General features: G+C 28.5%; 2 protein-coding genes and 1 long non-coding RNA gene across 4 annotated transcripts; 2 read left to right on the top strand and 1 right to left on the bottom strand.

Annotated features, from left to right (window-relative positions):
• Positions 1-861: 861 nt before the first annotated feature.
• Positions 862-7,526, bottom strand: LOC105135928 (heterogeneous nuclear ribonucleoprotein 1-like). Of its 2 annotated transcripts, XM_011041038.1 has the most exons (6): positions 7,193-7,526; positions 6,953-7,079; positions 6,764-6,812; positions 6,425-6,669; positions 4,867-6,070; positions 862-1,468 (listed from the first exon to the last, which is right to left on the bottom strand). In XM_011041038.1, exons 4-6 carry the CDS (start codon positions 6,644-6,646, stop codon positions 1,455-1,457), a joined length of 1,440 nt encoding a protein of 479 aa, XP_011039340.1. In that variant the 5' UTR covers positions 6,647-6,669; positions 6,764-6,812; positions 6,953-7,079; positions 7,193-7,526; the 3' UTR covers positions 862-1,454. The 2 variants fall into 2 exon arrangements, with proteins under 2 accessions (XP_011039340.1, XP_011039341.1); XM_011041039.1 differs by lacking the exon at positions 6,764-6,812.
• Positions 7,527-21,059: 13,533 nt separating this feature from the next.
• Positions 21,060-22,501, top strand: TK1A (Thymidine kinase). The gene is made up of 4 exons (XM_011041037.1): positions 21,060-21,298; positions 21,418-21,562; positions 21,807-21,928; positions 22,045-22,501. Exons 1-4 carry the CDS (start codon positions 21,168-21,170, stop codon positions 22,271-22,273), a joined length of 627 nt encoding a protein of 208 aa, XP_011039339.1. The 5' UTR covers positions 21,060-21,167; the 3' UTR covers positions 22,274-22,501.
• Positions 22,502-22,750: 249 nt separating this feature from the next.
• Positions 22,751-23,687, top strand: LOC105135926 (uncharacterized). Its single transcript, XR_844277.1, has 2 exons — positions 22,751-23,159; positions 23,298-23,687. It is a non-coding gene; the product is annotated as an uncharacterized LOC105135926 (long non-coding RNA).
• The last annotated feature ends 3,019 nt before the right edge of the window (positions 23,688-26,706 follow it).

The following is a 26,706-nucleotide window of genomic DNA, read 5'->3' as shown; positions in this document are numbered from 1 at the left end:
CACCCGCCAAGTTACCTATCTTTTATGACCATTGACACGCCATAAAGCCACAGGGACAGTGACAAAATACATAGCATCAATGAACCATTTATTAATGATAGATTGAAAACGATGATACAGAAGAGTTTTCTTGAGAAGCACTTTTATCTCATTATCCAAGCTTAGGTGACAAAACGGACACACGTCCAACCAAGAGAAAAACATACAAGAACAGCATAAAAAGACCTGCCGGATTTCTTGGTAGAAAGCATTCGACCAAGAAAGAATCCGACTGAATCCAGATCAAAAGCATTGCCACAGGTGAATAAGATTGTACTGTGCCTGCAAAACTGATGGCTCGATAGCAACAATATCCAGGTCAGGAATTCGATCTTCGTTTTTCTCAGTGAGCATGAAGGCCATTAGACAGCATTTGATGAACAAATTGTTCATTTACAGAGAACTGAAAGGGACGATCAAGCTTAAGTGATGGGAAACGGGCAAAGAACAGTCAAAGCTTTAAAAAAAAATAAAAAGACCATCCCAGATGAAAACGAATGGGATATCATATGATGCATGCAAGTCCATAAGCCAGGGATTGGAAAGCAAGGCATGAATGGAAACTCGGAAACATTGGGAAGCAAACGAAATAACAAGACTGACTTAAGCATAATGAGGAGACGAGAATCGGAAAATACTATTGAAAAAACATGCAAAGTGCTGTTGAGAAACTAGGAGGATCCCACTGCTGACCACACTGAATGCACGCAATACTGCAACCACTAATTAGAATCTCATCAAAACAACGTAATCGATTGAACACTAGATAGATATCCAGTCATCAATATAACTTGGTCTAACATGTGGCAGACAATTTCCGTGTTCAGATCAAATACCAAGTTTTTTTTTTTTCAACTCTTAGCTTACAAAATATAGAAATGGAAAAGGAACAATAATATGCTGGTAACTTATTCACGGGGGACCCTAGATGGGTATCCCTTGAACGTATCACACTAGTAAAATAAACAAGAATCTGGGGGGGTACAATCTGCTGAAAAATAATCCCCATTAATGGGGAAGTAGGAAAAACAAGAAGACATAAAAATCCACAACTTAGCCAGAAATTACAAGGCATAAAAAACTAGGGGGTAAAAAAAGTCTAAATCTTTTTGTATCGCCGGCCTCACCAGAGATGCATGATACAGTTCGACTATATCCCGCAAGCTGATTTTACATCTCAATCAATGAACAGAAACAAAAAAACCTAAATTGTAACTCAAAACTCAACCCTTAACACAAAACCTTATAACATCTATCTCTAAATTTAATTCTTCGAAATGAGCACTCCAGTTAGCTCTAGATAACCAATTTGTTTTAACTGAAATATACTAATGAGAGGATGCATGAAATTCACAATTCACCTGGGTCACCGGAATATCTCCACTTAATACATCATGACAACAGAAATGATCCAGCTAGGCAGCAATTCCTGAAAAAAAATAGAAGAAAATCCCTCAAAATCTAAAGGTTGAGGCACAATTAAATCAATTCATCAAATCGTACCATGTAAATTTCCCTGGAATTAGTTGTCAAAAAATTAAAATGGCTATGCTTTGTGCAAAAAATTTCGGTTCAAGAATTGCAGGGGGAAAAATTAAATTACACAGAAAACCGTTGACGTTGACATCAGCACGAATACTAGTGAAGCAAATCAAAGAATTTTGCATTGTACATAATAATCATACAGATACTTGGAACACCCTCATTTCTTAGCTAAAATGGATGGTAAAGTACAACTTAAGCAGTTCAGTCAACAAACAAGATGTAGAAGCACATATTTAACTGATGTTTGTAACACAATGATAAAGAAAGATGCTCTGACATAATGAATAAATGCAAAATTGTATTCATGTGAGTGGATTGTGTTACCTTTGCAACTGATCCCTCACAAATTGGTGAATTATAATCCAGGAATTAAACTTCAAAATCGGTGAGCTTATAATCTAGGAATTACTATTTAGAAAAGAAACCTCCTTACTTCACTGAAAAATTTATTCTTTGAAACATCACTGACTTCCATCTGTCTTTGTTATCCAAGCTTCTTATAGGTCCCTAATCGCAGGAATTCCCAGGCCCACCATTCCCAATTTCATAATCTTCCTTATCCTTTTTACATCTTATCAATAAGCATACAAACTACAAACAATCAACAAATGTCATGTGCTCAGAACTAAAGAAAGTTTATATTTAGACAATTTGATCCCTTACAACTAGTTTTTTTATTCACCAAAGTTTAATATGAAATAGTATCATAGGATGCCTCCAGGACAAAGTGATTACCTAAACTTGCAAATGCAGCAACTAAAGTGTGATAAATTAGTCATTTAGTCTGTTATCATTACTTGCACACATTCCAGGCCTTCTACACCATTCTATCTGAATCTTTATTCGCAATGCATATGGTTGAACTTCTAATTCAAAATCCCCAAACCAAAATCCTCGAAATGAGGACTGGATCAGATTCACAGGTGAAAACACCTTAGTTCATGAAACAGTTGGGTCAAAAGGGGAACCAATTGAAACAAAATTACAAGTAGACAGAAGATCTCAACATGGTATTTTTCAAGCCAACAAAGCATAAAAGAAGATTAATGCCACATTACAAGTTCATATTTAGAAGCAAGGACAATATGGTAGGAAAGCACATGAGGAATCGAGCGAGTTCTCCCTTCAATGCACAGTCATAGTGGAAATTTGAATTAACATCCAATCTTGATAAGCCTACGCTAGAGGCCAACACTGGGGTCTGCCTTTTATTTTTGACATTGGCTATAAACTAACTTCCAAGGTATAATCCCACTGTTAAGATGATAATACTAGGATCGTTGAAAAATCCAAACTGAATCAGATCACTGCAAAACTTAAAGGTCTAAAATGCTAAGAAATACGAGGAAAACTATGGAGATTACAGATGCAAAATAAAAGCAATTGGAGACAAAAATAATATCATTTAACAGAACATAAAAGATATGCATATTTGAAACCAGTTTCCTATCCAGCATGAAACTATTGTTGTGAAAGAGAGTATATTATGGGAGGAAAAATAATTAAACCATTTGAATTCTTTTTACTGACAAATATTAGCAGGCACTTCAAAACAGAATGGTAAACACAATGGAATGGAGGGAGTACAGTATGTGTAATAGTGCACAGATAATAGTGGTGAAAATTCATGGTTTTACATCATGTAAAAATCAACCACAAAGACAAAAGACTTGAAGAGGCAGAAAAAAGTTTTGTGCTAATCACTGGTGCTTTATCAATCGAGAAAAACATCTCATGACACGGATATAAACTAAATCAATATCAACAAAGATACTATAGAATAGAGCTAAATCTTGCTAGGTAAACATCAACTATCTACATCTCAACAATGGGAATGAGGCAAACTTGCAATAAATGCACCAGAAAGAATGAGCAATTTAATGGCAATTCACAAAGACACGAACACATGACAAATGAAGGGAGAACATGCAACTGAAGCGACAAATCATACAGACAACTAAACAAAAATAAATGTTGTCTACTTGAGTAAAGTTTTTCCGTTTTCTTTAAAGATTTTCTAAGAAATAGAAGGTAAAGAAAAGGCGTTTTCTAGTTAAGAATAAAAATTGTTTTCTTGGGACGTGTTTTCCATCTCTCCATTCGTTTAGAAAACTGAAAAACATCAAAAAGTTGCTTTCCAAATTCTCTCTTATTAGAGATAAGGGTATTGTTCAGCTCACCTAATTTTTTAAGTCCCTTTCTTTTATTATTTTCAATGCAAGCCAAAAAGGACCTTATTTTATATATTGAAAATTTTGTGTTAGTAAACACATTTCCTTAATTTTCCAAGAAGAAATTTTTTTAGAATAAATTAAGAAAACTAGAAAAGGAAACTAAAAGGTATTCTAAAATTAAACACAGCCTAAGCTTTTCTAGCCTCATTTTCCAATCAATATATGCACAGAGAACATCTTCTTTTTTCACTTTTCATATGACAATTGTGACAATAGTTTAGATTGCTCCTCTGAACCTCAAGACCAGGAATGTTAATTCATGAAAATGGAAAATGATGATATTGAACTCTCAACATTATTAATAACTAAATATTCTGCACAGGGTGTGGGGGTGCCCATCCCAAAATTGTGATTAGCCCATGGTTTATAATGAATCTACAACAGAAACAAGAATTTGAGACATTTGATGCAAGTATGGCGCACAAGATCATGTTCCTCACAGCACATTGAATAATTAGTTACTCGGTCAACTATTGCACCAACCATGAGGTTATGTAAATTTATGCTAATCGATTGTTTGCTACATTTCATGAACTGCAAAATTAAGTTCAGACATTTGAAACTAGCCACTTGAACATTATTCATCTTTCATGCTGTAAAAAAGAACAAATAATGTGGCAGTTCAATGATTTGGGTTAAAGCAGCACTTTCAACAATAGAAATCAACTCGTTGTTGTAGGGAGACTCCCACATCCAGCGAGTGCAAGATGAGAATCCGTGTAGTGAACAAAAGAAGACATGCTATAATAGCTACCTGTTTCAAATTGATTTCTTCATGTTTCAAAAATCACAAAGGTTCTGTGTAAACCACTTGTAATTTTTTCACATCTGTGCATATGCACATGGATATACAGATAATGAAAAAAAAATGATAATAAAATGTAGACTAATCGCTTATGCTGCTACAGGTTATGAAGCATACTTATCTCTCAGAACATTAGGAACAACTTTAATGATTCAGTATGGATTTATTTGGTAATATTGAGAAAGAACATTCAAAGAACCAGAGCAAGCAGTTAAATGGATGTACTAGACTAGGAGCTCTTACCTCTATTTGACTGTCTCTTATTAACACTATAACCATCAGCATAACCAGGAGAGTTTTTTACTGAAACATCAGACGTGGCATTGCCGAGGCCATAGCCAAAAGAGCCAGATCCATCTCGCTCGGAATTTGATGGCTGCCAAGTGGGGTGCCTGTAATCTGAACTACCGCCATAAAGGTCAGAAAATGCTCCATCAAAGCTACCATTTGATGCAGCATATGATGATGTTGGGCCCCCATTGTTCCCACTATTTCTTGCATAACTACCCATGCCCAGACCAAAACTATTTTCACCACTTCCATACCCAAAATTCAGACTGCTATTAGAAACATTATTTCCTCCACCTTGAGCTGAAAGAGATGAAGAACCCCAATTAGCTCCACTGTTGCCAAAGGTGCTTCCTCCGAGGCTTCCAGTTCCAGATCCCATGTATGCATTTGAACTTGTAGAGTTGGTGTTATAATTGAGCCCCCCGTTTCCCCACAGATTTCTCGTTGCCGAGCTGAAAAATGAAGTGTTTCCTCCATTACCTCCATCATATCCTACAGGTCTAGCAAGGTTATTGGTATTGCCAATGTAGTAGGGACTCATTCCTCGACCATAGCTGAGATTGCTATTAAAATTTGCATCCCTCCCATAACTAGGGCTCAATGATGGCTCAAAATTCAAGCCCATTCCATAACCAGAACCAAATGGAGGGAAACCACTTCGACCACCAGCAACCGGACTGAACCTATCATCCATCCTCAGTCCATAACCTCCAACTGCACCTGGAGTATATCCCTGAGTGTAGCCATTAAGGAGGCTATTAACCCTATTTAGACCATAGTTATATCCACCAAGTGGGCTGCGACTGGGACCGGGTGATAACTCTTTGGGAACAGCTCGCTTAACCTCAACCATTTTGCCATTCAATTCATGAAAAGTCTTCATCAAAACTTTGTCCACTGCCTCCTCAGAATCATAAGTGATGAACCCAAATCCCCTTGGCCTCTGTGTGTTATGATCATACATCACCACAACATCTGTGATGATCCCAAACTGGTCAAAATATTTCCTAAAGTCACTTTCTGTAACAGTCGATGCTAAGCCTCCTACAAAGATCTTTTTTGTACGCCCTGGCCCAGGAGAACCATGGATGCTACCGCCACTGTTTCTGCTCAGAATGTTCTGATCATCCCTGGGAACAGCCTTTTTTGCTTCAACCTGGGGATAAACGCACAATTAGAAAACCAAGCTTAGACAGTGGGAATCTGTCAACACATAAAGCTTAACTTCAGTACATAAAAAAAACACAAATTTGGAAGATTAGCAAAACTAATACAATCAAACAAAAATAAACAGAGAGAAGGCAAGCTTTTACTCTCGGGTTGATTTGAAATCTAATTTAATACAGAGAAAGAACTAAAAAAAAAATCTTCGGTTAGAACACTGGACACGTGACTCAGACACGGAAATGAATTCTACACTCTGCATGGTGCAGTATATAGTATACTTTCTGAACAGCATTAGCACATTGCACACAAATTTAAGGGTCACTTTAAGGTTAATATAGTTTACCATTCTGCCATCAATGCTGTGTTTTTCTTTAATGACTCTATCTGCAATAGATGGGTCAGAGAAGACAACAAAGCCAAATCCACGGGCACGCCCCGTGGTGCGATCCTTCATTATCACAGCCTCTACTACCTCCCCAAAAGATTGAAAATAGTCCTTGAGCCTTTCTTCATTGGTGTCCCATGAAATTCCACCAATGAATAGCTTGCCACTGTCAGATTGCATTTTTTTGTTTTTCTCTTTAATCTCTACAATACAAAATATTTTTCTTAGTGAACACGAAGCCCAGAACTTCACAGATACAAATCACACTACTAATCAAATCAATAGAAAAAGGCAAAACTTTTTACACAATCGAAAGACCGCTTCAACTCAGTAAACGTGTTCTACACTGGATCCAATCAACATCAACATGATTAACATACAATTCAATAGCAAATCAAAACCAACAAAGACCATTAACACTGAGCAGAAAATGAATCAAAGTTGTCACTTTATTGAATAAGAATGCAATTCAGATTTTGGAAATACCTTTATTTAGACAATTAAGAAAAAACACAGAACAGAACTCCTATGTTTTTGTTTGACACAAAAACAGAAAACTTAACAGATCCTTCAACGATCAACCAGCCAACCAACAATCTAGAATCAATCAAACCTGAAACAACAAAGAAAAAACAGAAGAACCCAGAAACATCCTGGTATTCAATAAAGGTCCAAAATTTAGAAAGATCCGAATCCAAAAAAATTAAAAAATCTTATATAGCCCACCGATTAAAGAAAAGCCCAGATGGTAAATCTCATCAAAATTGATAATTTAAGATCTGAGAGGAGGCATAATGAGAATACAAATAGAGGGCATGCTCAACCTCATCTACAATATGCCCTCCTCCTCTTTTTCTTCTTTTGCTTCGTCTTCTACTACTTGTTTTAATTTGTGTTTATGATTTTTTATCAGCTAATGCAAATTCAGTTACCAAACAAAATTGCAAATTTATTTATACACGCATAAATTCTAGTGAGAGAAAAGGGTTATTTTTGTTTCCGAGAGGGGAAGAGGAGAGGAGGGGGAGAGAGAGAGCAGGCTATGCGGAGCCTGGTGTGAGGAATATATATAGGGAGAGGCTCAGAATGGAAGGGGGCTGATTTTCTTTTCTGTTTTTATATTTTCTTATAAAAATATTTTGAATTTTTCTGGGTTTTTTTATTATTATAATTATTTTTTACTCCTAGCCCTTTACAGTTAAAGGCAAAAATGCCTTCTTCTTCCTCAACAACCTCCCCCGTCCTGTAGGTCGCCCTTCTGCACTTCTACTTCTACACGCTTGCATGCATTGGATTTTGCGGTGGGAAGATATTGTAGAAGTATTTTTTATTTAAAAATATATTAAAATAATATTTTTTATTTAAAAATTGTATCTTTAATATTAAATACTAAAATAAAATTTAATTTAAAATAGATAAATAAAAATTTTCAATTTTGTTCAAAAAAATTTTAAAATATAAAAACAAACATTCTATTCATCTCGATTCTATTATTTTTTAATCATCAGCCGTTTATTTTTCTGAAAAGTCAGACTAGGAAATTTTGCACGGTTGTGATCCGTTGATGCTGATGATGGTGGTGTTAACAGGGCATCTTTTTTACCTCCTGGAGGTCAGAAGAAAAATGGCGGTGCTTGACTTTATTGGTAATTACTAATTAGGCACCTGATTTTTCTTTTAATTGTCATTTTCATTGCTTTTAGAACAGACGACACATCAACACCTTTTTTTTGGGGGGGTAATCGAAACAGTTCCCAGCCAATAACTTTTCTCTCAATTGGGTCCCCAGGTTAATTTGTTACCTTATTAAGTAAGTCCTCTACATGTCCAGGAATCCTTGTTTTGATCCCTACATCAACAAATATACCTGGCATCATCCACAGATTGTGTGCCCATTTGAGAGGAGGTTTAGGCAAATTCGTTGATGAAAGGATCCAATGAACGATTGTTGTACACAACAGGGACTCAATTGATCAGAAACATAGATTGGGGATCCTTTTTGGAAATATGGTTATTTGTTGCTGACCAATATGAGGTTACTTTTTCTTTCATGTATTTTCAATTCTTATTATGATGAAATTTGATTTCCGTAGGTTGCCGTTCAACTGGGTTTTTTTTTTATTTTGAAAAAAAAAATTGCTTTTGAATTAAATTTTTTTAATATATTTAGATTATATTAATGTACTGGTATTAAAAATAAAATTTTTAAAATTATATTATTTTAATATATTTTTAAATAAAAAATATTTTAAAAACTAATATCTCAAACAATACAAATAAAAATTCACTTAGAGCGTTTAAATTTCTATTTAAATTATTGGAGCGTTTAAATTTCTATTTAAATTATTAAGCACCGTTCGATCTCATACTATTTTTAATGGTGACTTTTATCTGGTAAATTAATTATCAACTAAAACATATCTTTCATATATAGATTTTTTTTCTGGAGAGTATTTTTTTTATGGATTGAGATGAAGATTTTTTTTATTGATTGAGATGAAGATCACCCTTTAAAAACCTGATGTAATTTGTGTTTTTAAAAAAATTATTTGTAAAAAAAATTATTTTTTTAATTTTTTTTATATGTTTTGAATTGTTTTGATGTGTTAATCTTAAAAATAAATTTTAAAAAATAAAAAAATATATTATTTTGATATATTGCACTTTCAAATAAATACTAAGTGCTTTTGATAAAATTTTAAATTTTTTTATTTTAAATTAATTTTTTTGGTATTTAAATCATTTTAATATATTAATTTTAAAATTAATTTTTTAAAAATAACTATAATTATATTCTTAAAATGTCATTGTTCTTTTTTTTATTATATATGTGTGTGTTTGTGTGTGGTTGATTATTTTTTTATTTAAAAGGTGATCGATCATTCTTTTTATAAGTGGTCCATCGATCTTCATGTGTTGTTTGGTTTCCCACATGAACTTGTCGATGCATATTTTCATTATTTCTTTGATAATCTTCCTATAAATATGTTTATTGGTTTTAAATTCTACCAGCTACCCAACCAAGCTGCAGCTACCGGTGTCCGTACACGGAAATGCATTATTTTTCTATTAAAATATTTAGATGATAGAAACATGTTAATAAAAAAAACAAATCAACCAATAACTTGGTTTTTTTTGCGCGAGATTGCGTTATTTTTCTAGTAAAATATTTAGGTGTTGAAAATATATTTTAAAAAATCAAATCAATTAAGTTTTATTTCAATTATATTAAAATAAAAAAATAATAACAAACAAGAAAATATATACAAAACAATCATGATAACACGGAAAAAAAAACCTTTTTTTAATAACAAAAAAATAGATCATTTACCTGATTATATTTAATAAATTTATTTATAAAAATTATTTTGTAATAGAGATTATGAATAAAATAAAATAAAATAAATATTATGCAAAACAACATATATTAAAAACATCATAAAAATAAAGATTTAATGTATATATAATATTAAAAAAATTACAAATGAATTATACTAACCTTTTAGAAAAATTAAATTCACCCAATATAATTAAAAAAAAATAATTATCATTTTAAAAAGATTAAGAAGTCTATAAAAAAAATCATAGAGAATGGATATTAATTAAATCATAAATTTAAAAGTTATTTAAGAGAAAAACATATAAAAAAAGTATTAATAAAAAAGAAAAAAATTGAAAAAAAAGGAAAAAAAGTTTGGTACAAAAAATGAATTTTGAAAAAATAGAGGGACCATAATCTAATAACCAAAAAAAATGAGAGCTACAATGAACTTTGTAAACAAATTTCAAATTTATAAGGTGTTAATTTGAGTTTCAATTATTTAATTATACGAAGTAAAAGTAAAGTTTGAGAATCAAATTAAAAAATTTTAAAAAATCATAATGTTTCAAGTTCCATGAAAAACTTATTTTTCCATAAGTTTTTAGAGACAAGCTGAGCCCAATTCACATGTTTTAGTCTAGTTTTACAGCTTACAGTAAAATGTCAGATTTCTATATGAAGTTTTCTTACGAATTCATCAGTTACAAGCTCAGGCCACCGTGAATTTCCAAGGTTCTGATGATCTGGTGGTGGATCCTCACGTCTAAAGTTTATGCCCCGTATCAAATTAGGGTTTTTATTATTATTTATTTTATTTTGCAAACAAACGAGGATCGATGCTTGAGAACTAATGTTGTGAGCTCATGTGTAAACTTAGGCAAGATATTTCAATTATTTTATTCCCACCTTGATAACCATTTGTTTTTCCAATCGGTATCATCAAATGCTATTCCGACGTGGAATAACATATCATCTTAGCAATGCAAATTTGTTTGTTATTATTTCTTTAAAGTATTGATCGATCAAGTTCCACCATTGGGTTTTTTTTTAATATATATATAAACAATATTTTATACCATAAAGGTACACAAGAAACCGGATAAACATGAATTTTTTTTAAAAAAAAAAACAACTGAATTAGGATATATTAATTATTTGACTTGCATTTTATTAATCAAAGGTCAGATTTTTTTTTTTACAAAATAAAATTGAATATATATGTATTTAATTAAATATATTGAGAATCATATATATCGATAATTTTTTATTTCACAATACGAGTCATGTACCTAATTATATTTAACAATTTTATTTATTAAATTAATTTTTATTTGATTAGATGGTAATAGAAATAGACACATATATAAAATTGATTAAATAAAATCAATTGGAAAACAATATTATGCAAGGTTGCATGTATTATAAATATTATACAAACATAATTATTTTTTATTTTTAAAAATAAATTTTATTATGCAAAACATAAAATAAAACTATAAATAACTTAGAATAATTGCTTTAAAAATTAAATACAAAAAATTAATTAAAAAAAGCCACTATTTAAAAAAGGTTTCATAAACAAATATAAAATCCAAGAAAATAGGTATTAACTTGAATATAAATCTTAGAAAATCATGCTAACAAAAGGAGTTAACTTTTTTAAGAAAGCAGAATTATATAAAAATAAAATAAAAGATATAAGTGTTGTCAAGTTTAACAAGTTAAGTCAACATTAATGACCTATTTAGAAAAGATTCTAATTATTTTTTTTAAAAAAAAACTTAGATGACTTATCATTTACTTTTCTCATGTCTTAATTATTTCAGTGGTTAGAAAAACAGGGTTGACTGATATTTTGTCTATAAACTTAATTTTTAATTTGTTTTTTAACTTGAATCATCTCGAATATCTTGATAAACCCATAAATAACTTTAAAAAATTACAATTAAAACCAAGATTAGCTTGAAATTAAAACTCTTCTTAGGCTTAGATCTGGTTTCTTAAGCAAATTTAAATGTGAAAAAATACCAACCCTTAATTATTTCTGTGGCTAGAATTAGTATCAATGTTGATATTTTTATCTAATATTAAAATTCAACAACTCCTTTTTTCTCTAAAGTCAGGAACTTAAAACTACAAAAAATAAAATTTTGAATTAAAATTATTTTTTTTGTAAATTTAAAAATTAGAAGGACATGATATTTATAGTTTAGAAAATATGAGGATTAAATTGCACATTCTACCTAAAGGTTGAAAAACCCACCGAATTCCTCCGTATTTTACACTTTGATCTCATGTCTTTCAATCTTGCTTCCTCCTGGTACATTAATCTAAATTGGTCTATAATTTGGTGGCTGCATGAAAAAGGGAATGAAAAAAAAAAACACTGTGAATGTGTTAAAAGTATCATTTCTACAGTGGAAAGACTGCACCTTTTAAATTTACCTGTAATATAATAATCAGGCATTAAATGAGTTAAAAATAATCGCTTTTATATATATTAAAATAATCACTTTTATGTATATTAGACCCATGTAAAAGTTATATATGGAGCGTAGATATAATAATGTTGGGTTGATGTTCCTACTTTTCTAGGGGTACCCTATCCTGCTAGATGTGCACATTGATGGTCTATGTCACATATTTAACGCTGAAAAACTACTGCGTTGTAAATCACGACCATAAACTAAAACAAACCGTAAATGTTCACTGTTATAGCTTTTTTTTATATATATATAATTATAGATGTTGAGGTTATCTTATGCGCTTTCTGATTAATTTCTCGAAGCTCTATTATTATAGCTTTTGCTAGTTGGTTGCCCACGTTATATACCAACGTTGCATGGTGGATTTACTTTTTATTTTTATAAAAACTACTATAAAAATTTATAATATAACATATAATATTTTTAATATTAATAATAATTATTTTTTTAAATGCATTAATTATTTTATTAATAATATTAATTATAATAAAAATAAACATATTTATAACATAAATAATTATATTAAGAATTTCAACAATGTTTAAAACACAAATAGTAATATTTTTTATATTAATACTTTAAATTATAATAAAAATAATAATATTTATAACACAAATAGCAATATTTTTTATATAAACACTAGGAGAAAAAATAATATATATCTCTCCTATACACTTTTTCTCCTATAATTCAAAGTGTTTATATATATATTATTATATTAACACATGTGAGGTTGGGCATGAAAACATCCAGTCCAACCACATGGCTATTAGCAATCCTTTCCTAGTAATTAAATTCAAGCATCATGTGATGTTTAAGAGTGCTTCAGTGAGTTAGTCCACACCCGCCCCACATACAAACCAGAGCGCCATGTGACAATATAGATGACTTGGGAAGAGCTAGTGCACTTGAGTCATGACAAAGGACTTGATTGTTTTGAGTCTGAGGCAGGACTTGATTGTCTTGGATTTGACGTCATAACCCCAGTTCAATGGGTATTGCGTGATCTAGTTCTATTGGATATTGATGAAAGATTTCAAATATTTTAATTTTTATTATAATTAAAAGTATTAATCTTAAAAATAGTATAATTGGTGATACAAATATTATTAAAATTTAAAATATTTATATAAAAAATAGTATTATTTGTGCTATAAATATTTATTATTTTATTTATAAATATTGATATAAATACTAAAAATATTATCATTTGTAATATAAATAATCATAATATAAGAACAATAACGAGCATATACTTGGCGCTCCCTGATCAAGCGCTTTCCTCACACACAGACCCAAGCATCCGATAATGCTTCAAGGTGCTCGGGATAAGCCAAGTAGCGCCCACTCACATGCATCCCAGGTATTACATGGCAATATCGGTCATTAAGGTGAGCCAGTTCTCATTTAAAAAAACTTTGTTTATGATAAAAAAAAGAAAAAATGATGTGTATATGTTTTTGTTCAAAAAGAGAAATAGGTGAATAAAAAAGAATATTTTACTTAAAAAATACATTTTTTACATTATTATAATTGTTAGGAATATTTATTTTAATTATCATAAAATTATACAAAAATAGTTTTCAAGAATTGCCTCGCGACAATTGTGCGGGTAGAAAATCTAGTGTCTTCTATATTAAACCTGAAAATTCACTTGGTATAGTGAAGCGCTGATGGTCGTGTCATGTGAGAACGACACGTGTGCAAACCTGACCTCGACAGCGTGAAGCCTAACATGAATTTTGTGTGTGGCATACAGAAACCTTGAACTAAAATTTCAATCGTTGAAAGTATATGCAAAGTTGTTCTTATCAATTGCTAACATTCTTGTTCGTGCCCCACCATGAAAGGAACTTTGGTCTTGTCACCTGCTATGTGGCATTTATTTTTTCAAAATTTAATATTTTAATTTTAAATTATTTTAATATACTAATATTAAAAATAATAATAATATATTATTTTAATATATTTTAAATTAAAAAAATATTTTAAAAAATAACCACTCTCAAACATTCCCATAATGAATTAAAAAAATATTTTAAAAAATAACAACTCTCAAACATTCCCATAAAAAAAAAGAGATATAAGCAAAATATATACTAAATTTGTTTCCTATCCTGTTAGATAAAATAGTGTCCAAGCATTGAATAAAGCAAAAGGATTTATGTAATGTTATGTTTAGAAGTGTGATTATAATTATTTTTAAAAATATTTTTTATTTAAAAAATATATTAATAATATTTTTTTATTTTTTAACGATCATTCTTGAGATGAGCATATCAATATAATTTAAAAATATTAATTTAAAATAAAAAAAATATAAATTTATTTAAAAATATTTTTAAAACACAATGTCGAACACCCTATAACCTAACTATTTTAGATTTAGATTTGAGTTAGATATTCTTGTATTTATTTACACTTGCTTTGTTTTTGTTTTTATTTAATTAGTTTAGAGTTTCTCTAATTAATCTATATATATATATATAAAATCTCACTTCGTCCACCTTGATTAATGATAAGGAAATTGATGTGTAGATCAAACACATTTGATTGTGGTATGCGTGTACTTTTTTGCAGCATCATTTCCCTTTTTAATTTTCATGTTCAAGTGTTTCAAATTGTTCCATACAAAAATAAATTTATTTCTTAATATTTTTCTTTAGCTTTATTTTTTAAAAATATATAATCTAAATAAATAAATAAATAAAATCAACAAAACATATTATAATTATTTTATTTTATTTTCCAAAAATGAAATAAAAACTACCCAATTTAATAAAAAACAGTTCACATAAATATTTTTTATTTTATTTTTTAATCTATCTTCTCTTTTCAAAACCATAGCCAATAAAATTCTAAAGCATGTTTTTCCATCCCATCCAAGTCAAAATTAGGTTGACATTAGAATTGAATGAAGAGACAAACAGTGTCTTAAAATCAAGATGTCAAGTATCTAATTATCAAAATTGAGACTACATTTACTATGTTTGTCTGAGTGTAAATGCATCCATTGCTAGTTAAATGACCCGCACGATGCTACGCGTCAATGATTTTTATATAAAAAATATTAAAAAATATTAAGATATAAAAGTATTAGGTTTTTTTGCAAAGTTAAACCCAAGAGTCTTGGGTGTGGCTGAATATTAATAATAATATTAAACTTACATGATCCAAGTTTAAGTGAGTTTGATTATAATACCAGACTCAATAGTCTTGGATGTGAGTTTGGATGCAAGGTTATGTTATAAAAGTGTGATAATTAAATAGATTAATTAAAAAAAAAACAAAAGAAAGAAAAAAATTAATGAAGAAAAAATAAATCTAAATTAACTGAATTAACCTTTTAAACCAGGTCAACCCGTCAAACCTTGGATTCAAGTCGTGAAAGTTTGATAACTAAATAGAAAAAAAAATTTGACAGGTTACCACAAAATTAACTAGGCTAACCCGTCAAATTCAGAATCCGTGTTATGAAAATTTGATAACAACATAAAAAAAATTAAACAAATAACATTAATTAAAAAACAAAAAAACAAACAAAAAGACATCAGCTTTTTCACTGTGGACTATAGTGTGTAGTCCACAGTTAAAGGTATAAAAACAACAATAAAAGAAAAAGAAGAAAAAGAAAAACTAAAGGCATCAGTTGATAACTAAATAGAAAAAATTTTAATATTGATGAACTAAATTATATTAAATAAAAGAAAAAATAAAAGAAAAAAAACTTATAAGAAGAAAAAAACTAATGAAGAAAAAGAAAACAAAATCTAAATTAACTGGGTTAACCCGTTAAACCTGAAATCCGTGTCATGAAAGTCTGATAACTAAATAAAAAAAAAATTTAATATCAACAAACTAAATTAAAAAATTAATTAAAAAAAAACATCAGCCTTTTTACCGTGGACTGCACTGTGCAGTCCACAGTGAAAGACACAAAAAAAAAAGCAAAAAAAAAACTAAAGGCTTTAGCCTTTTCACTGTGGACTGCATACAATATTAAAAGATGAAATCGGAAGAACAAAATTAATGAGGAAAAAGAAAAAAAAATCTGAATCAACCAGGTTAACCCATCAAATCTGAAAGTTCGTATCATGAAAGTGTGATAGCTAAATAGAAAAATAATTTATTATTAAAAAAAATTAAAAAAAAGATTAATTAAAAAGGAAAAAGCAAAGAGAAGAAAACCTACAAGAAGAAAAAAAACTAATGAAAAAAAAGAAAAAAATATGAATAAACTGGGTTAACCCGTCAAACCTGAGATCCATGTTATGAAAGTCTGATAATTAAATAGAAAAAAATTAATATTAAGAAACTAAATTAAAAAAACAATCTAAAAAAAAATAAAGGCATCAGCTTTTTCATTGTGAATTGCATTGTGCAATTCATAGTACAAGACTTAAAAAGAAAAAGAGAAAAATAAAAAACAAAGGCATGCGTCACGGTTTAATTTTTTTCTTGAATAAACATTAACAAACTAAAATAAAAAAAATCATTAAAAGAAAAAAAAAACACAAAGAAAAAAACAAAAAAAACCCATAAAGGCATAAAAAGCAAAATAAAATATAAAAAAATATATAAAAAAACAACTTAGTGTTTCACTGTGAATTGCACAATGAAATACTAAACAATTTTAATATATGTTATTAATTAAAAAGAAAAAAAATTCAGGTTAATTCATCAAATCAGGTTAATCCTTCAAACCCGGGATCCGTGTTATGAAAATTTGATAACTAAATAAAAAAAATTAACATTAACAAACTAAATTAAACAAAAAAAAATTCATTAAAAGAAAAATACACAAAGAAAAAAGCAAAAAAAAAATCCATAAAGGCATAGAAAATAAAAAATAAAAAACTAAAAAAAACTAAAAAAATTAGAAAAGAAAATGAAAAAAAAACAAAAGAAAAAAGAAAAAGAAGAAAACTGCTCAGATTTCACTGTGGACTTGCACAATGAAACACTGAGCAGTTTTAGTTTTTTCTTAATATCCTTAGACTAGATAGATTGCCTATCCAATTTTTTTTCTATGTTTTAAAAAATATCAAGGCTACACAAGTATTTTTAAAATAATAATAAAAATATATATCAGACTTGAATTATTGATATGACCAGGTTCCAGATTTAATAAGCTTGATTAATTTAAATGATTTAAATAAAAAAATACAACGATGATAAATAAACTAGAAATTTTTTTGACAATGATAAAAAGGTAAAATGAAAAGCCAACCTAAGCACATCCGAGTTAGCATGTTAAATCTACGACCTAATCATGATATTAAGGTAACCTCATTGAAAGCAAACTAAATAAAATTGTTAAACTCAATTACCAAACAACCCAATGTTCAAGAGAAAAACCAAAAAAATAGCTTAAAAAATTAAAAAATAAATGCGAGTTAACTTATAAATCATGCAACCATTGATATAATATTAAGATAACCCCATAAAAATAAAAGTGAAAAAAAGAAGAAGCTTAAAGATCAATCCTAAATCAATTAAATGTTGAATGATAAAATTAAAAAAATATTTTTTTAAAAAACCAAATAATGGAGGATCGTATTTGACAACAAATCATGATAATCTCATAAAACGCAAAAAAAAAATAAAAATCAAAGCTCAATTTATAACAAATAAAATGTTGAATGATGAAGTTGAACAACAAATATAATTAAAAAAAGAAAAAAAAACCTGATTTGATCCGACCCAGGTCCACATGCAAAATCTGCGACATGGACATGATATTGAGGTTACCATGTTGGAAAATAAATAAATAAAATTATAAAGCTCAATTATTAAATAATATAGTATTGAAGGACAAAACTAAAAAATAAATTAATTTAAAAAGGCAATAAAAAATATTTTAGTAGACTCGAGTTAATCTGTTAAATCAGCGACCATAAACATAAAACTAGGATAACTTTATAGAAAAAAAAGTAAGAAAAAAGCATAAAGATCACTTTTTGACAAATCAAATATTGAATGATGAAATTTAAAAAAAAAAATTTAAAAAAAATCTAAAAAAAAACTACAACTAACTTATGTTAACCTTCAAAATTCACGACCTTAACTGTGAACCCATGACTAATCTTATGGAAGACAAACTTAAAACATGGTGGAACAAAATTCTTAATCAATAAGGATGAATTTGAAAAAAAATACAATAAAAAATAATCCAAAATAAAAATATAACAATAAAAAAAATAGACATCAAATTTGACATGAAAATTGAATATTGAGAGATGAAATTAAAAATAAAAATTAATTAGAAAAATAATTAAAAAAATTAAACATCAATCAAAAAAATAAAAATAAAATTAGATTTAGAAACTAAATAAAACAAATGACAATGGATGGAATTGAAGAAAAAATTTGTAAAAAGATAAAAAAATAAATAACAATAAAAAATTAAAAACCATGTTAAACATAAAAAAACAAATCACAAAACATCTTTATATTTTGGAAAAATAAAAAAAAGAAGGAAGAGAAAAAAAATCCATCATACCCAAATTATTGTAGTGGATAATAACTAAAAAAAACTAGGAAAGATATGAACAATCCCCAAAATGCAACTTAAATAACATTTTGGTTTTGCTTTAATAGTGTTTAATTTTTTTAAAAAACAATTCTTCCCCTGTAAATTTAAAAATAACAAATGAAAAGACTATATTATGAAGGAGCTACGGTGTTAACCCTATAATTTCCATGACCATCTAATTACAAATTATTAATTGTATGGCGTGGAACAAAACATCCAATAGAGTCAACAAATTGCAATCCCTATTCAGGATATTATTGTTCAAGCATGCTATTGACACACAGCGTCCACTGTAATTTTTTTAATTCTACAATGTAGGAATTAATTATAACTTAGTCCCTGTATTGTAACACCACTAGTTAACCAGTCCTCATATTTTTAGAAAATGTACATTTAATCCTTGTATTCTTAGATCTTTTTACAGCTTAATTCTTTTTGTCAATTTCATGTTCTTTTATGATTTTTTTTAAGAAATAGAAAAAAAAAAAGAGGAAAAAGTAAATAAGATGAAGAGAATTTACAAGAAAAGAATGCATTTTATGGAGGAAAAAAACTTAAAAGACCAAAATCAACATCTTAGTGTTAAAAAAAATACTTTAAATAAACTTCTCAAAAGACATAGGTACTTGTCAAGAAAGTAAAACAAGAGAAAATTTTTGGTTGGCTATGTAAAAAAAATTGATCTTGATATTAATGAATTTATTTTAAAAATAAAAGTTCACAAGAAATGATTTTAACTTTTAACCATCATAGAAAAAGTAGATTAAGACTTGCAAATTTTATTTTATTTTTAAATTAATTAGAGGGTGTTTTAGAATTAAATATGTTTTTATTGATGTTTCTGTAATGATTTTCAAGATGTTTTTAGATAAAAATTAAAAATTAAATTTTGAATGTCCAGGAACTTAAACCCCAATCCAATAATAAAAAATAAATTAATAGATAACATATTTTCCATTTAAAAAATAAATAAATTTAAAAGCTAAATGTGTGAATTTGATCTGTTAAGCTTAACAATAGCCCATCTCTTTTTTAATTTTCAATTTATATTTTAATCAACAACATATATCATTTTCTAAATTTTTTAGTTTATTTTTTTAATATTAATATATATTTTGAATTATTTATGTGTTTTCATAATACTTTAAATAAATTTTTACAATTTATTAAAACAAAAATCATATGTATATAATGTTCAAAATTAACCTTTAAAACAAATAAAAGAAAATATATAAAATGAAAAGGAAGGTTAAGGTAAAATAGGTATGTAGTTATCAAAATTAACCTTAAATATGAAAGTAAAAGTATAAAATAAAAAGGATATTTGAGGTAAATTATTTTCATTCACACCTATTTTATTTTTTATAAAAATAATCAACTTACCGCTTTATTTTTTAATTAATATTAATAAATTTTTTAATATATAATTTATTAGTTTATATATATTTCAATTTATACATTATCTTTTCATTCTTAGTTAAAAGTATCATAATACTGAAAAACACAAACATAACTCCAATATTGTTTAATTTAAAATTCTATTCACGGTGGAGTGTGCCTCTGCAGGTTAGTTAATTCTAAAAACGGCACTGATGGGCTGATGGCCTTATGCATTCTGAAAACAAAAAGGGCAAAAAAAAAAAAGGTCAAAAGGTGGGCCCAAATGAAATTGGACAATCAAAGTGGGCCCAATGAGCCTAACCCCACATAATCAAAATTTCTTCAGTGCATATTTTAGTAGTTGTTTTCTGATTTGACTTAAAAATATATTTAAATATATTGTTTATTTTTTTAAAATTTATTTTAAAATCAGCATTTCAAAATTATATAAAAACATAAGTAAAAAAATAAAATTTAATATTTTCTAAAAAAACTTTTAAAACACGAAATAAATTAGTTGGAAGTAAAAATATAAAAGTGGTTTTTGAAAACAATTAAATTTATTTATTTTTTGAATTATTTATTTTTATATTTTTAAATTTTTTAATATGCTGGTATAAAAAATAAATTTTAAAAATTAAAAAAATATTATTTTAATATATTTTTAAAATAACAGCTATCAAAATATTAAAATATCTAACACGAAAGATACATACAGCTCAGCCAGCGACGACTTGGTCGACCATCAGATCGCATGACTCATGCACGAGTGCTCAATTTAAAAAAGGAAAAAGAAAAGGAAATTCATATTTCAACTTCCCTCCAATTCTTTTCCCTCCAAAACCATTCAAAATCAAAACTAGCCTTCTTTTATGTATTTTTAGTTCCAAACAGAACATAAATCTCTCCCCATTTCCCATCCTCTCACCCTCCCAATTCCCAAATTCTTCCCCCTAACTTCCAGCTTATTACTCTCCCATGGCTGCTTTGACTTCGATTAACGGTGGCCGCTGTGAGGCCGGTGAAGTACATGTCATCATTGGCCCCCTGTTTACTGGCAAAACCACCGATTTACTCCGTCGTATCGAATCTGAGAGCAGCAGCGGCATGTTCTTCTTCTCCTTTTTCTTTTCTTGGGGAGGGTTATGATCTGGTATTAGATACGCGAAAGGAAAGTTCTAATTTTGATTTTTGAAAATAATGATCTTGAATATTATTTTTAATGTAGAAATGTGGCAATGATAAAATCAAGCAAGGACACAAGATATGCAAACGATTCGATGGTCACGCATGATGGCTTGAAATTTCCTTGCTGGTCTTTGCCAGATCTCACCTCTTTCCATCACAAGCTTGGAGAGGATGAATATCACAAGGTTTCTTTTTTTGCGTTTTGATTCGTTTATTTCATAATCATATCTAAACAGGGTCTATTATTGTTGCCGCTGATTAATGGGTTTCGGAGAGAAAAGGAAAATAAGATTTCCTTTCCTTTCCTTTTCTTTTTACGAGTTTGAAAGAAAGCTTGCTAAAAATAAAATGTTGTGATTGGTTTGATGATTTTACTGCAATTCATATTTTCTCTATCCTCCACTTCTCATGATCTATGTTTATTGACAGCTTGACGTGATTGGCATTGATGAGGCTCAATTTTTTGAAGAACTTTATGAATTCTGTTGCAAGGCTGCTGATCATGATGGGAAAACTATAATTGTAGCTGGCCTTGATGGGGATTATTTGAGGTGTTGCTCAATTTATTTCTTAGTAATTTAATTTGGTTTGACAAATGTTGTTGTTCGACTTTAGGAGATCTTTCATTGTAAATTGGCATCTGATTTATATTACCTTTGATTGGTAGGAGGAGCTTCGGATCTGTGCTTGATATAATACCGCTTGCTGATACTGTAACAAAGCTGATTGCAAGGTGTGAACTTTGTGGCAAGCGAGCCTTATTTACCTTGAGGAAGACAGCAGAGACCCAGACAGAATTAATTGGAGGGTCTGATGTCTACATGCCTGTTTGCCGCCAGCACTATGTCAGTGGGCAAGCAGTCATAGAATCAATAAGGAACGTCCTTGAATCCTAAAAGGTTCCCACTGACTCCCATATTTAGGTAGCTGCAGTCATGTAATGTGCTGTCTGGGAGCCCACGCGTGGCTTTTCCATTAGCTATCTATTTTATCTGCAGATTGCAGTTTGTGTACAATGCTGAATTGGGGGCTTCCATCGCTCCAGATAAGTTGAAAACATCAATGTACTGATCATAATATATAGTATGAAATGAGAATTCCTACATAAAATCTTTGTTCATTTACTGGTAAATTCATACATTTTTCATTGGAAAAGTTCATTATTGGTACTTGATATAGACTGACATAACTGAATCCTCATTAATTAATGATATCCCTGACATATTATAGAGCAAGTAAAGGTTTCAATTCATAGAATGTGGGCTCTTTGAGAGTGCAAGAAACATTACTTCTTAAAATGTTTTTGCTTATAATGCATTAAAATAATATATTTTTATTTTTTAAGGATATTTTTTTTAATGTGATTGTATGATATTTTCTTTCTTCACAATTCCACAAAAAACCAAAAACTTAGGATATATAAAGTTGAATTGTATTTTAAAATTTAGCTTCTATGGATTTAGCAATGTTTTGTCTTGTTTCATTTACCAATATCAACCTTGTATTTATAAAAATGCTCATTTTTCTAGTTTTTTTAACCCTTTATTTTCCTCTCAAAACCTTAAAAACAAGAGAGACATGGCTTCATGATGAGAAATAAAAGCTTAGTACAAACCTTTAGATCCTACCTTTAGAGAAACCATACAACATTGCACAGGCAATAAAAAAGAGGAGTTCATCACTCTCCCAACATGATGATGAGAGCTGGATAGGTCTATTACCAACTATATGAAGAATTTAAGCAAGAATAAGAGAAAAGCTGAACTTGCCATTCAACAGAAGGCAAAACTCTTGATTGCATTTCTCAGTGTTGATTATATTTAGGAATTTGTGGTTACTAAATATTTATTGATATTTGGTTGCAGATCCCAACACTAGTTGTTATTCACACATGGAAAAGTGAATTCTATTTGGTTGCAGATCCCAACACTAGTTGTTACGTTGTTATTCACACATGGGAAAGTGAATTCTCTGGATGGGTAAACCTCTTTTTATTCGAGCAAGAAACTAACACCATGCGGTGTTAAAGATCCAGATCTCTATCGAGATTGTTGAGCCTGATGAGATGATTTGATCACATGGGATTCTTAGATACAATTGAATTTAAGATGATAGCTAGGGTTCATGTTTGGAAAAGAGATGATCTGATCACATTTATTTATTTATTTATTTAATATAACAATATACATTTTAAATCACGATTGTATTTTATTTTTAATGATTAGCACAATCACAGAGGAATCAATTGGATTACTTGATGATAAGTTAAACTATATATCACGATATAATAAATATAAATTTTTTATAGTATATGGCTATTTAAGTATATGTTTTACATTGATGTCTTAACTAACATAAGAAGAATAATGCTTTGATTGACTTTATTTGTTGTATTAATATACTTGTATGAAACATGTATTAATGTTTAAGTTTATTTGAGAGCTTGTATGAAAATATATTATTTGTATTTGTATGTTGCACAGCTTGGTGATGATTTATACAGGATTTAAGAGTATAGAATCATTTAAAAAAATAATTAAAGAAACAAGGCATGGATACATGAAATAATGCAATAATGGTTTTTAACTTCAAACATGAAACATGATGCATAATAATTTGTAACTTCAAATATCAAGGTTTTGTGTGGAGAGTTTATCAAATAACTTTTAATTTGTTTGGAAATTATTTCCCACTCTTATAAAAACAACATAGACCTAGAAGAATATAAGAAAAGACCAAAGCATACAAATAAAAGAATCTTTTTGATACCTAGATCAATTTAATTGATTTAAAAAAATTTCTTTTTTTAAAAATAGTCTGACTAGTTTGAAAAATGGTTTAATTATTTTATGAAAATAATAGAATTTACCTAATATCTTTAAATGGTTTAACAATTTTAGCAATGATCTAATTGATTCTTTAACAAACATAATTTTTTTGAAAAGTGTATCTAATGACTAGTTTGATATTTTACTCTTATAAATATCCCTTTCTTTCTAAAATAAAAAATAACATCCAAGGCAAAATTCTAATCATATTTTTACTTTTATATAACCTTTTACAACCTTTGTTATACTCTTGATTAATAAAAAAATAAGGTTGAAGTGTTTTTGGAAAATCTCCTTTAAATTCTTCATTTATATTCCATTTAATTCTATTAAAAAAGTAATACTTGAAAATATAAGTCACACTTAAAACACTTGAAAAAGACTTTTAAAGGTTATTTAAATGGTTTAATAGTTAGCAGGGAGGTAGGGGTTTTCTACTTTTTTAAATATTAAAAAAATTAGGTGGAAGGTTTGATCATTAACATGTGTAGAAGGATTGTTTTTCAACTCAAGCCTATAAAAGAATTAGATTAAATCTGGAAACTGGAAAAGGATTGACAAATGTTTTTAATCTTGATTCTTAAAAAAGAAAAAAAGAAAAAAAAATGATGGGGTTTAATGTTGAGCTCATAAAGAAATTATAATAGGTTTGATCCAGGAAAGTAAAATGATTGGGTTTAATGTTGAGCTCATAAAAAAATTAGGTTAAATCTTGAACCTGGAAAAGGAATGAAAAATATTTTCAATATTTAATATGTGAAAATCATGTAAAGTTTTGGTCTCATTCTCTAAAATTACCATGTATGATAACAAACTCTTGAACAATGGTTCAAAAATAAAAAAGATGATTGTTCAAACCTTTATAAAAATCCCGGTGCATACTCTCTTAACTCTATCTCCTATCTTATTGTGTTGATTGTTTTGGTACATCTTTAAGTTTGCTTCTATTATCATTTTGAGCTTATTTGTATTAATTATTAAAGTGTGCTATATATTATTTTAAGTTGTCAAAAAGCTTTTTAAGAGGGAACTTAATTCATTCTTTTTAGGTTCACCTAGACTTTCATATCATGGGTAAGATATATTTTTTTTAATATATATAAAAAATATTCAAACATTGCTGACGTATTTTCTAGTAGGAAAAAAATCCTAATCATGAATTCAAAATTTGATGTATATTGGACACCATGTTTTTAAATACTAAGATAATGAATATTGAACATCTTTAATTTTTTTTTTATTAATATGACAACATATTAGATTGAATTAGGTCGAATTAGGTTAATTTGCCAAACCCGAAACCCAGGTCATAAGACCTTGATAGCCCCTTAAAAATCAAAATCAAAATAAATTATGAAACCTAATTCTCAACCAATCAAATGTTAAAGGTTGAGATTAAAAAAATTAAATTTAAAAAAGATAAAAAAAAGATAAAGTGAACCCGTCAAACTCACGGTTTGAGTCATGCACTCAACTAGGTCTAATTACTGTATTTTTTTCTCAATTTATTTTTTATTTAATTACTTGTCAACAAAGATTAACACTTGCAAAATTAGGCATCAACTAAATATGAGGAAGTTTGTTTGAGATTATGATAATTCTATAGAAAGCTAATTGATAAAGATTACGAAGACCAATGTAAAATCAACCAAATATTGAAGGATAGAAATGATAAAAAAAAAGTTTATAAAAAATAAACAAAAACTCAACGTTGAAGAATGAAATCAAAAATAAAAAAAATATCAAAGAACAAAAAGAAAAAAATAAAAAACAAGGACAAGTATATGGATTAGCCACCCGAGACTTACATGTTTAAGCCCTTTTTTTTAATTAAACTAGGTGGGCAATGCATCATTTACCTATTTTTTTCTTTCAAAAAACATAGACAACATGTAATTAAATCCGACCATCGTAGGGATGGTTGAAAAATCAAGGAGGAGATTTTGGACTTTAAAATCCATTTCTCAACAACTTTTACCTGGACACACCTAGAAAATACAATAAAGACCTAAATAAATCCATTTATAGTCTCAAATCAGCAAATAATTGATCAAATAGCTAAACATCAATTCGAATACAAAAAACTTCTCAAGCTTAAATCTATAATCTCAAGCAAGATGAAGACAAAAGAACATTATGATAGAACTTCTCTTATCGAATATAACATTGACATCAAGATCAACCTTTTTCATGGTCAAAATTAATATCAAATGACACGATCAAAAGATTGATATCTTTTTTCAAGTGCAGGAATATTGAAGTAATAAATAACCCAGCAAGACTGAGGTCAAACAATAGGGAGGTTAATTGTATAAATTATAAAAAACAACAGCAACAAGAATAATAATAATAATAATAATAATAATAATAATAATAATAGAAGAAGAAGAAGTTGCTGAGAACTTTGAGATAGAAAATCAATGTGAGGATCAAACAATGATAAAAACAAATGTCAAGATTAGAGGATTCACTAATGGTATTTCAAATAAGTATAGTATAAA

Source organism: Populus euphratica, unplaced genomic scaffold (assembly GCF_000495115.2).
Source record: "Populus euphratica unplaced genomic scaffold, PopEup_1.0 scaffold155.1, whole genome shotgun sequence".
Classification (NCBI taxonomy): Eukaryota; Viridiplantae; Streptophyta; class Magnoliopsida; order Malpighiales; family Salicaceae; genus Populus; species Populus euphratica.
Note: the sequence above shows the minus strand (reverse complement) of the source record. Positions and strands in the feature narration are given on the sequence as shown.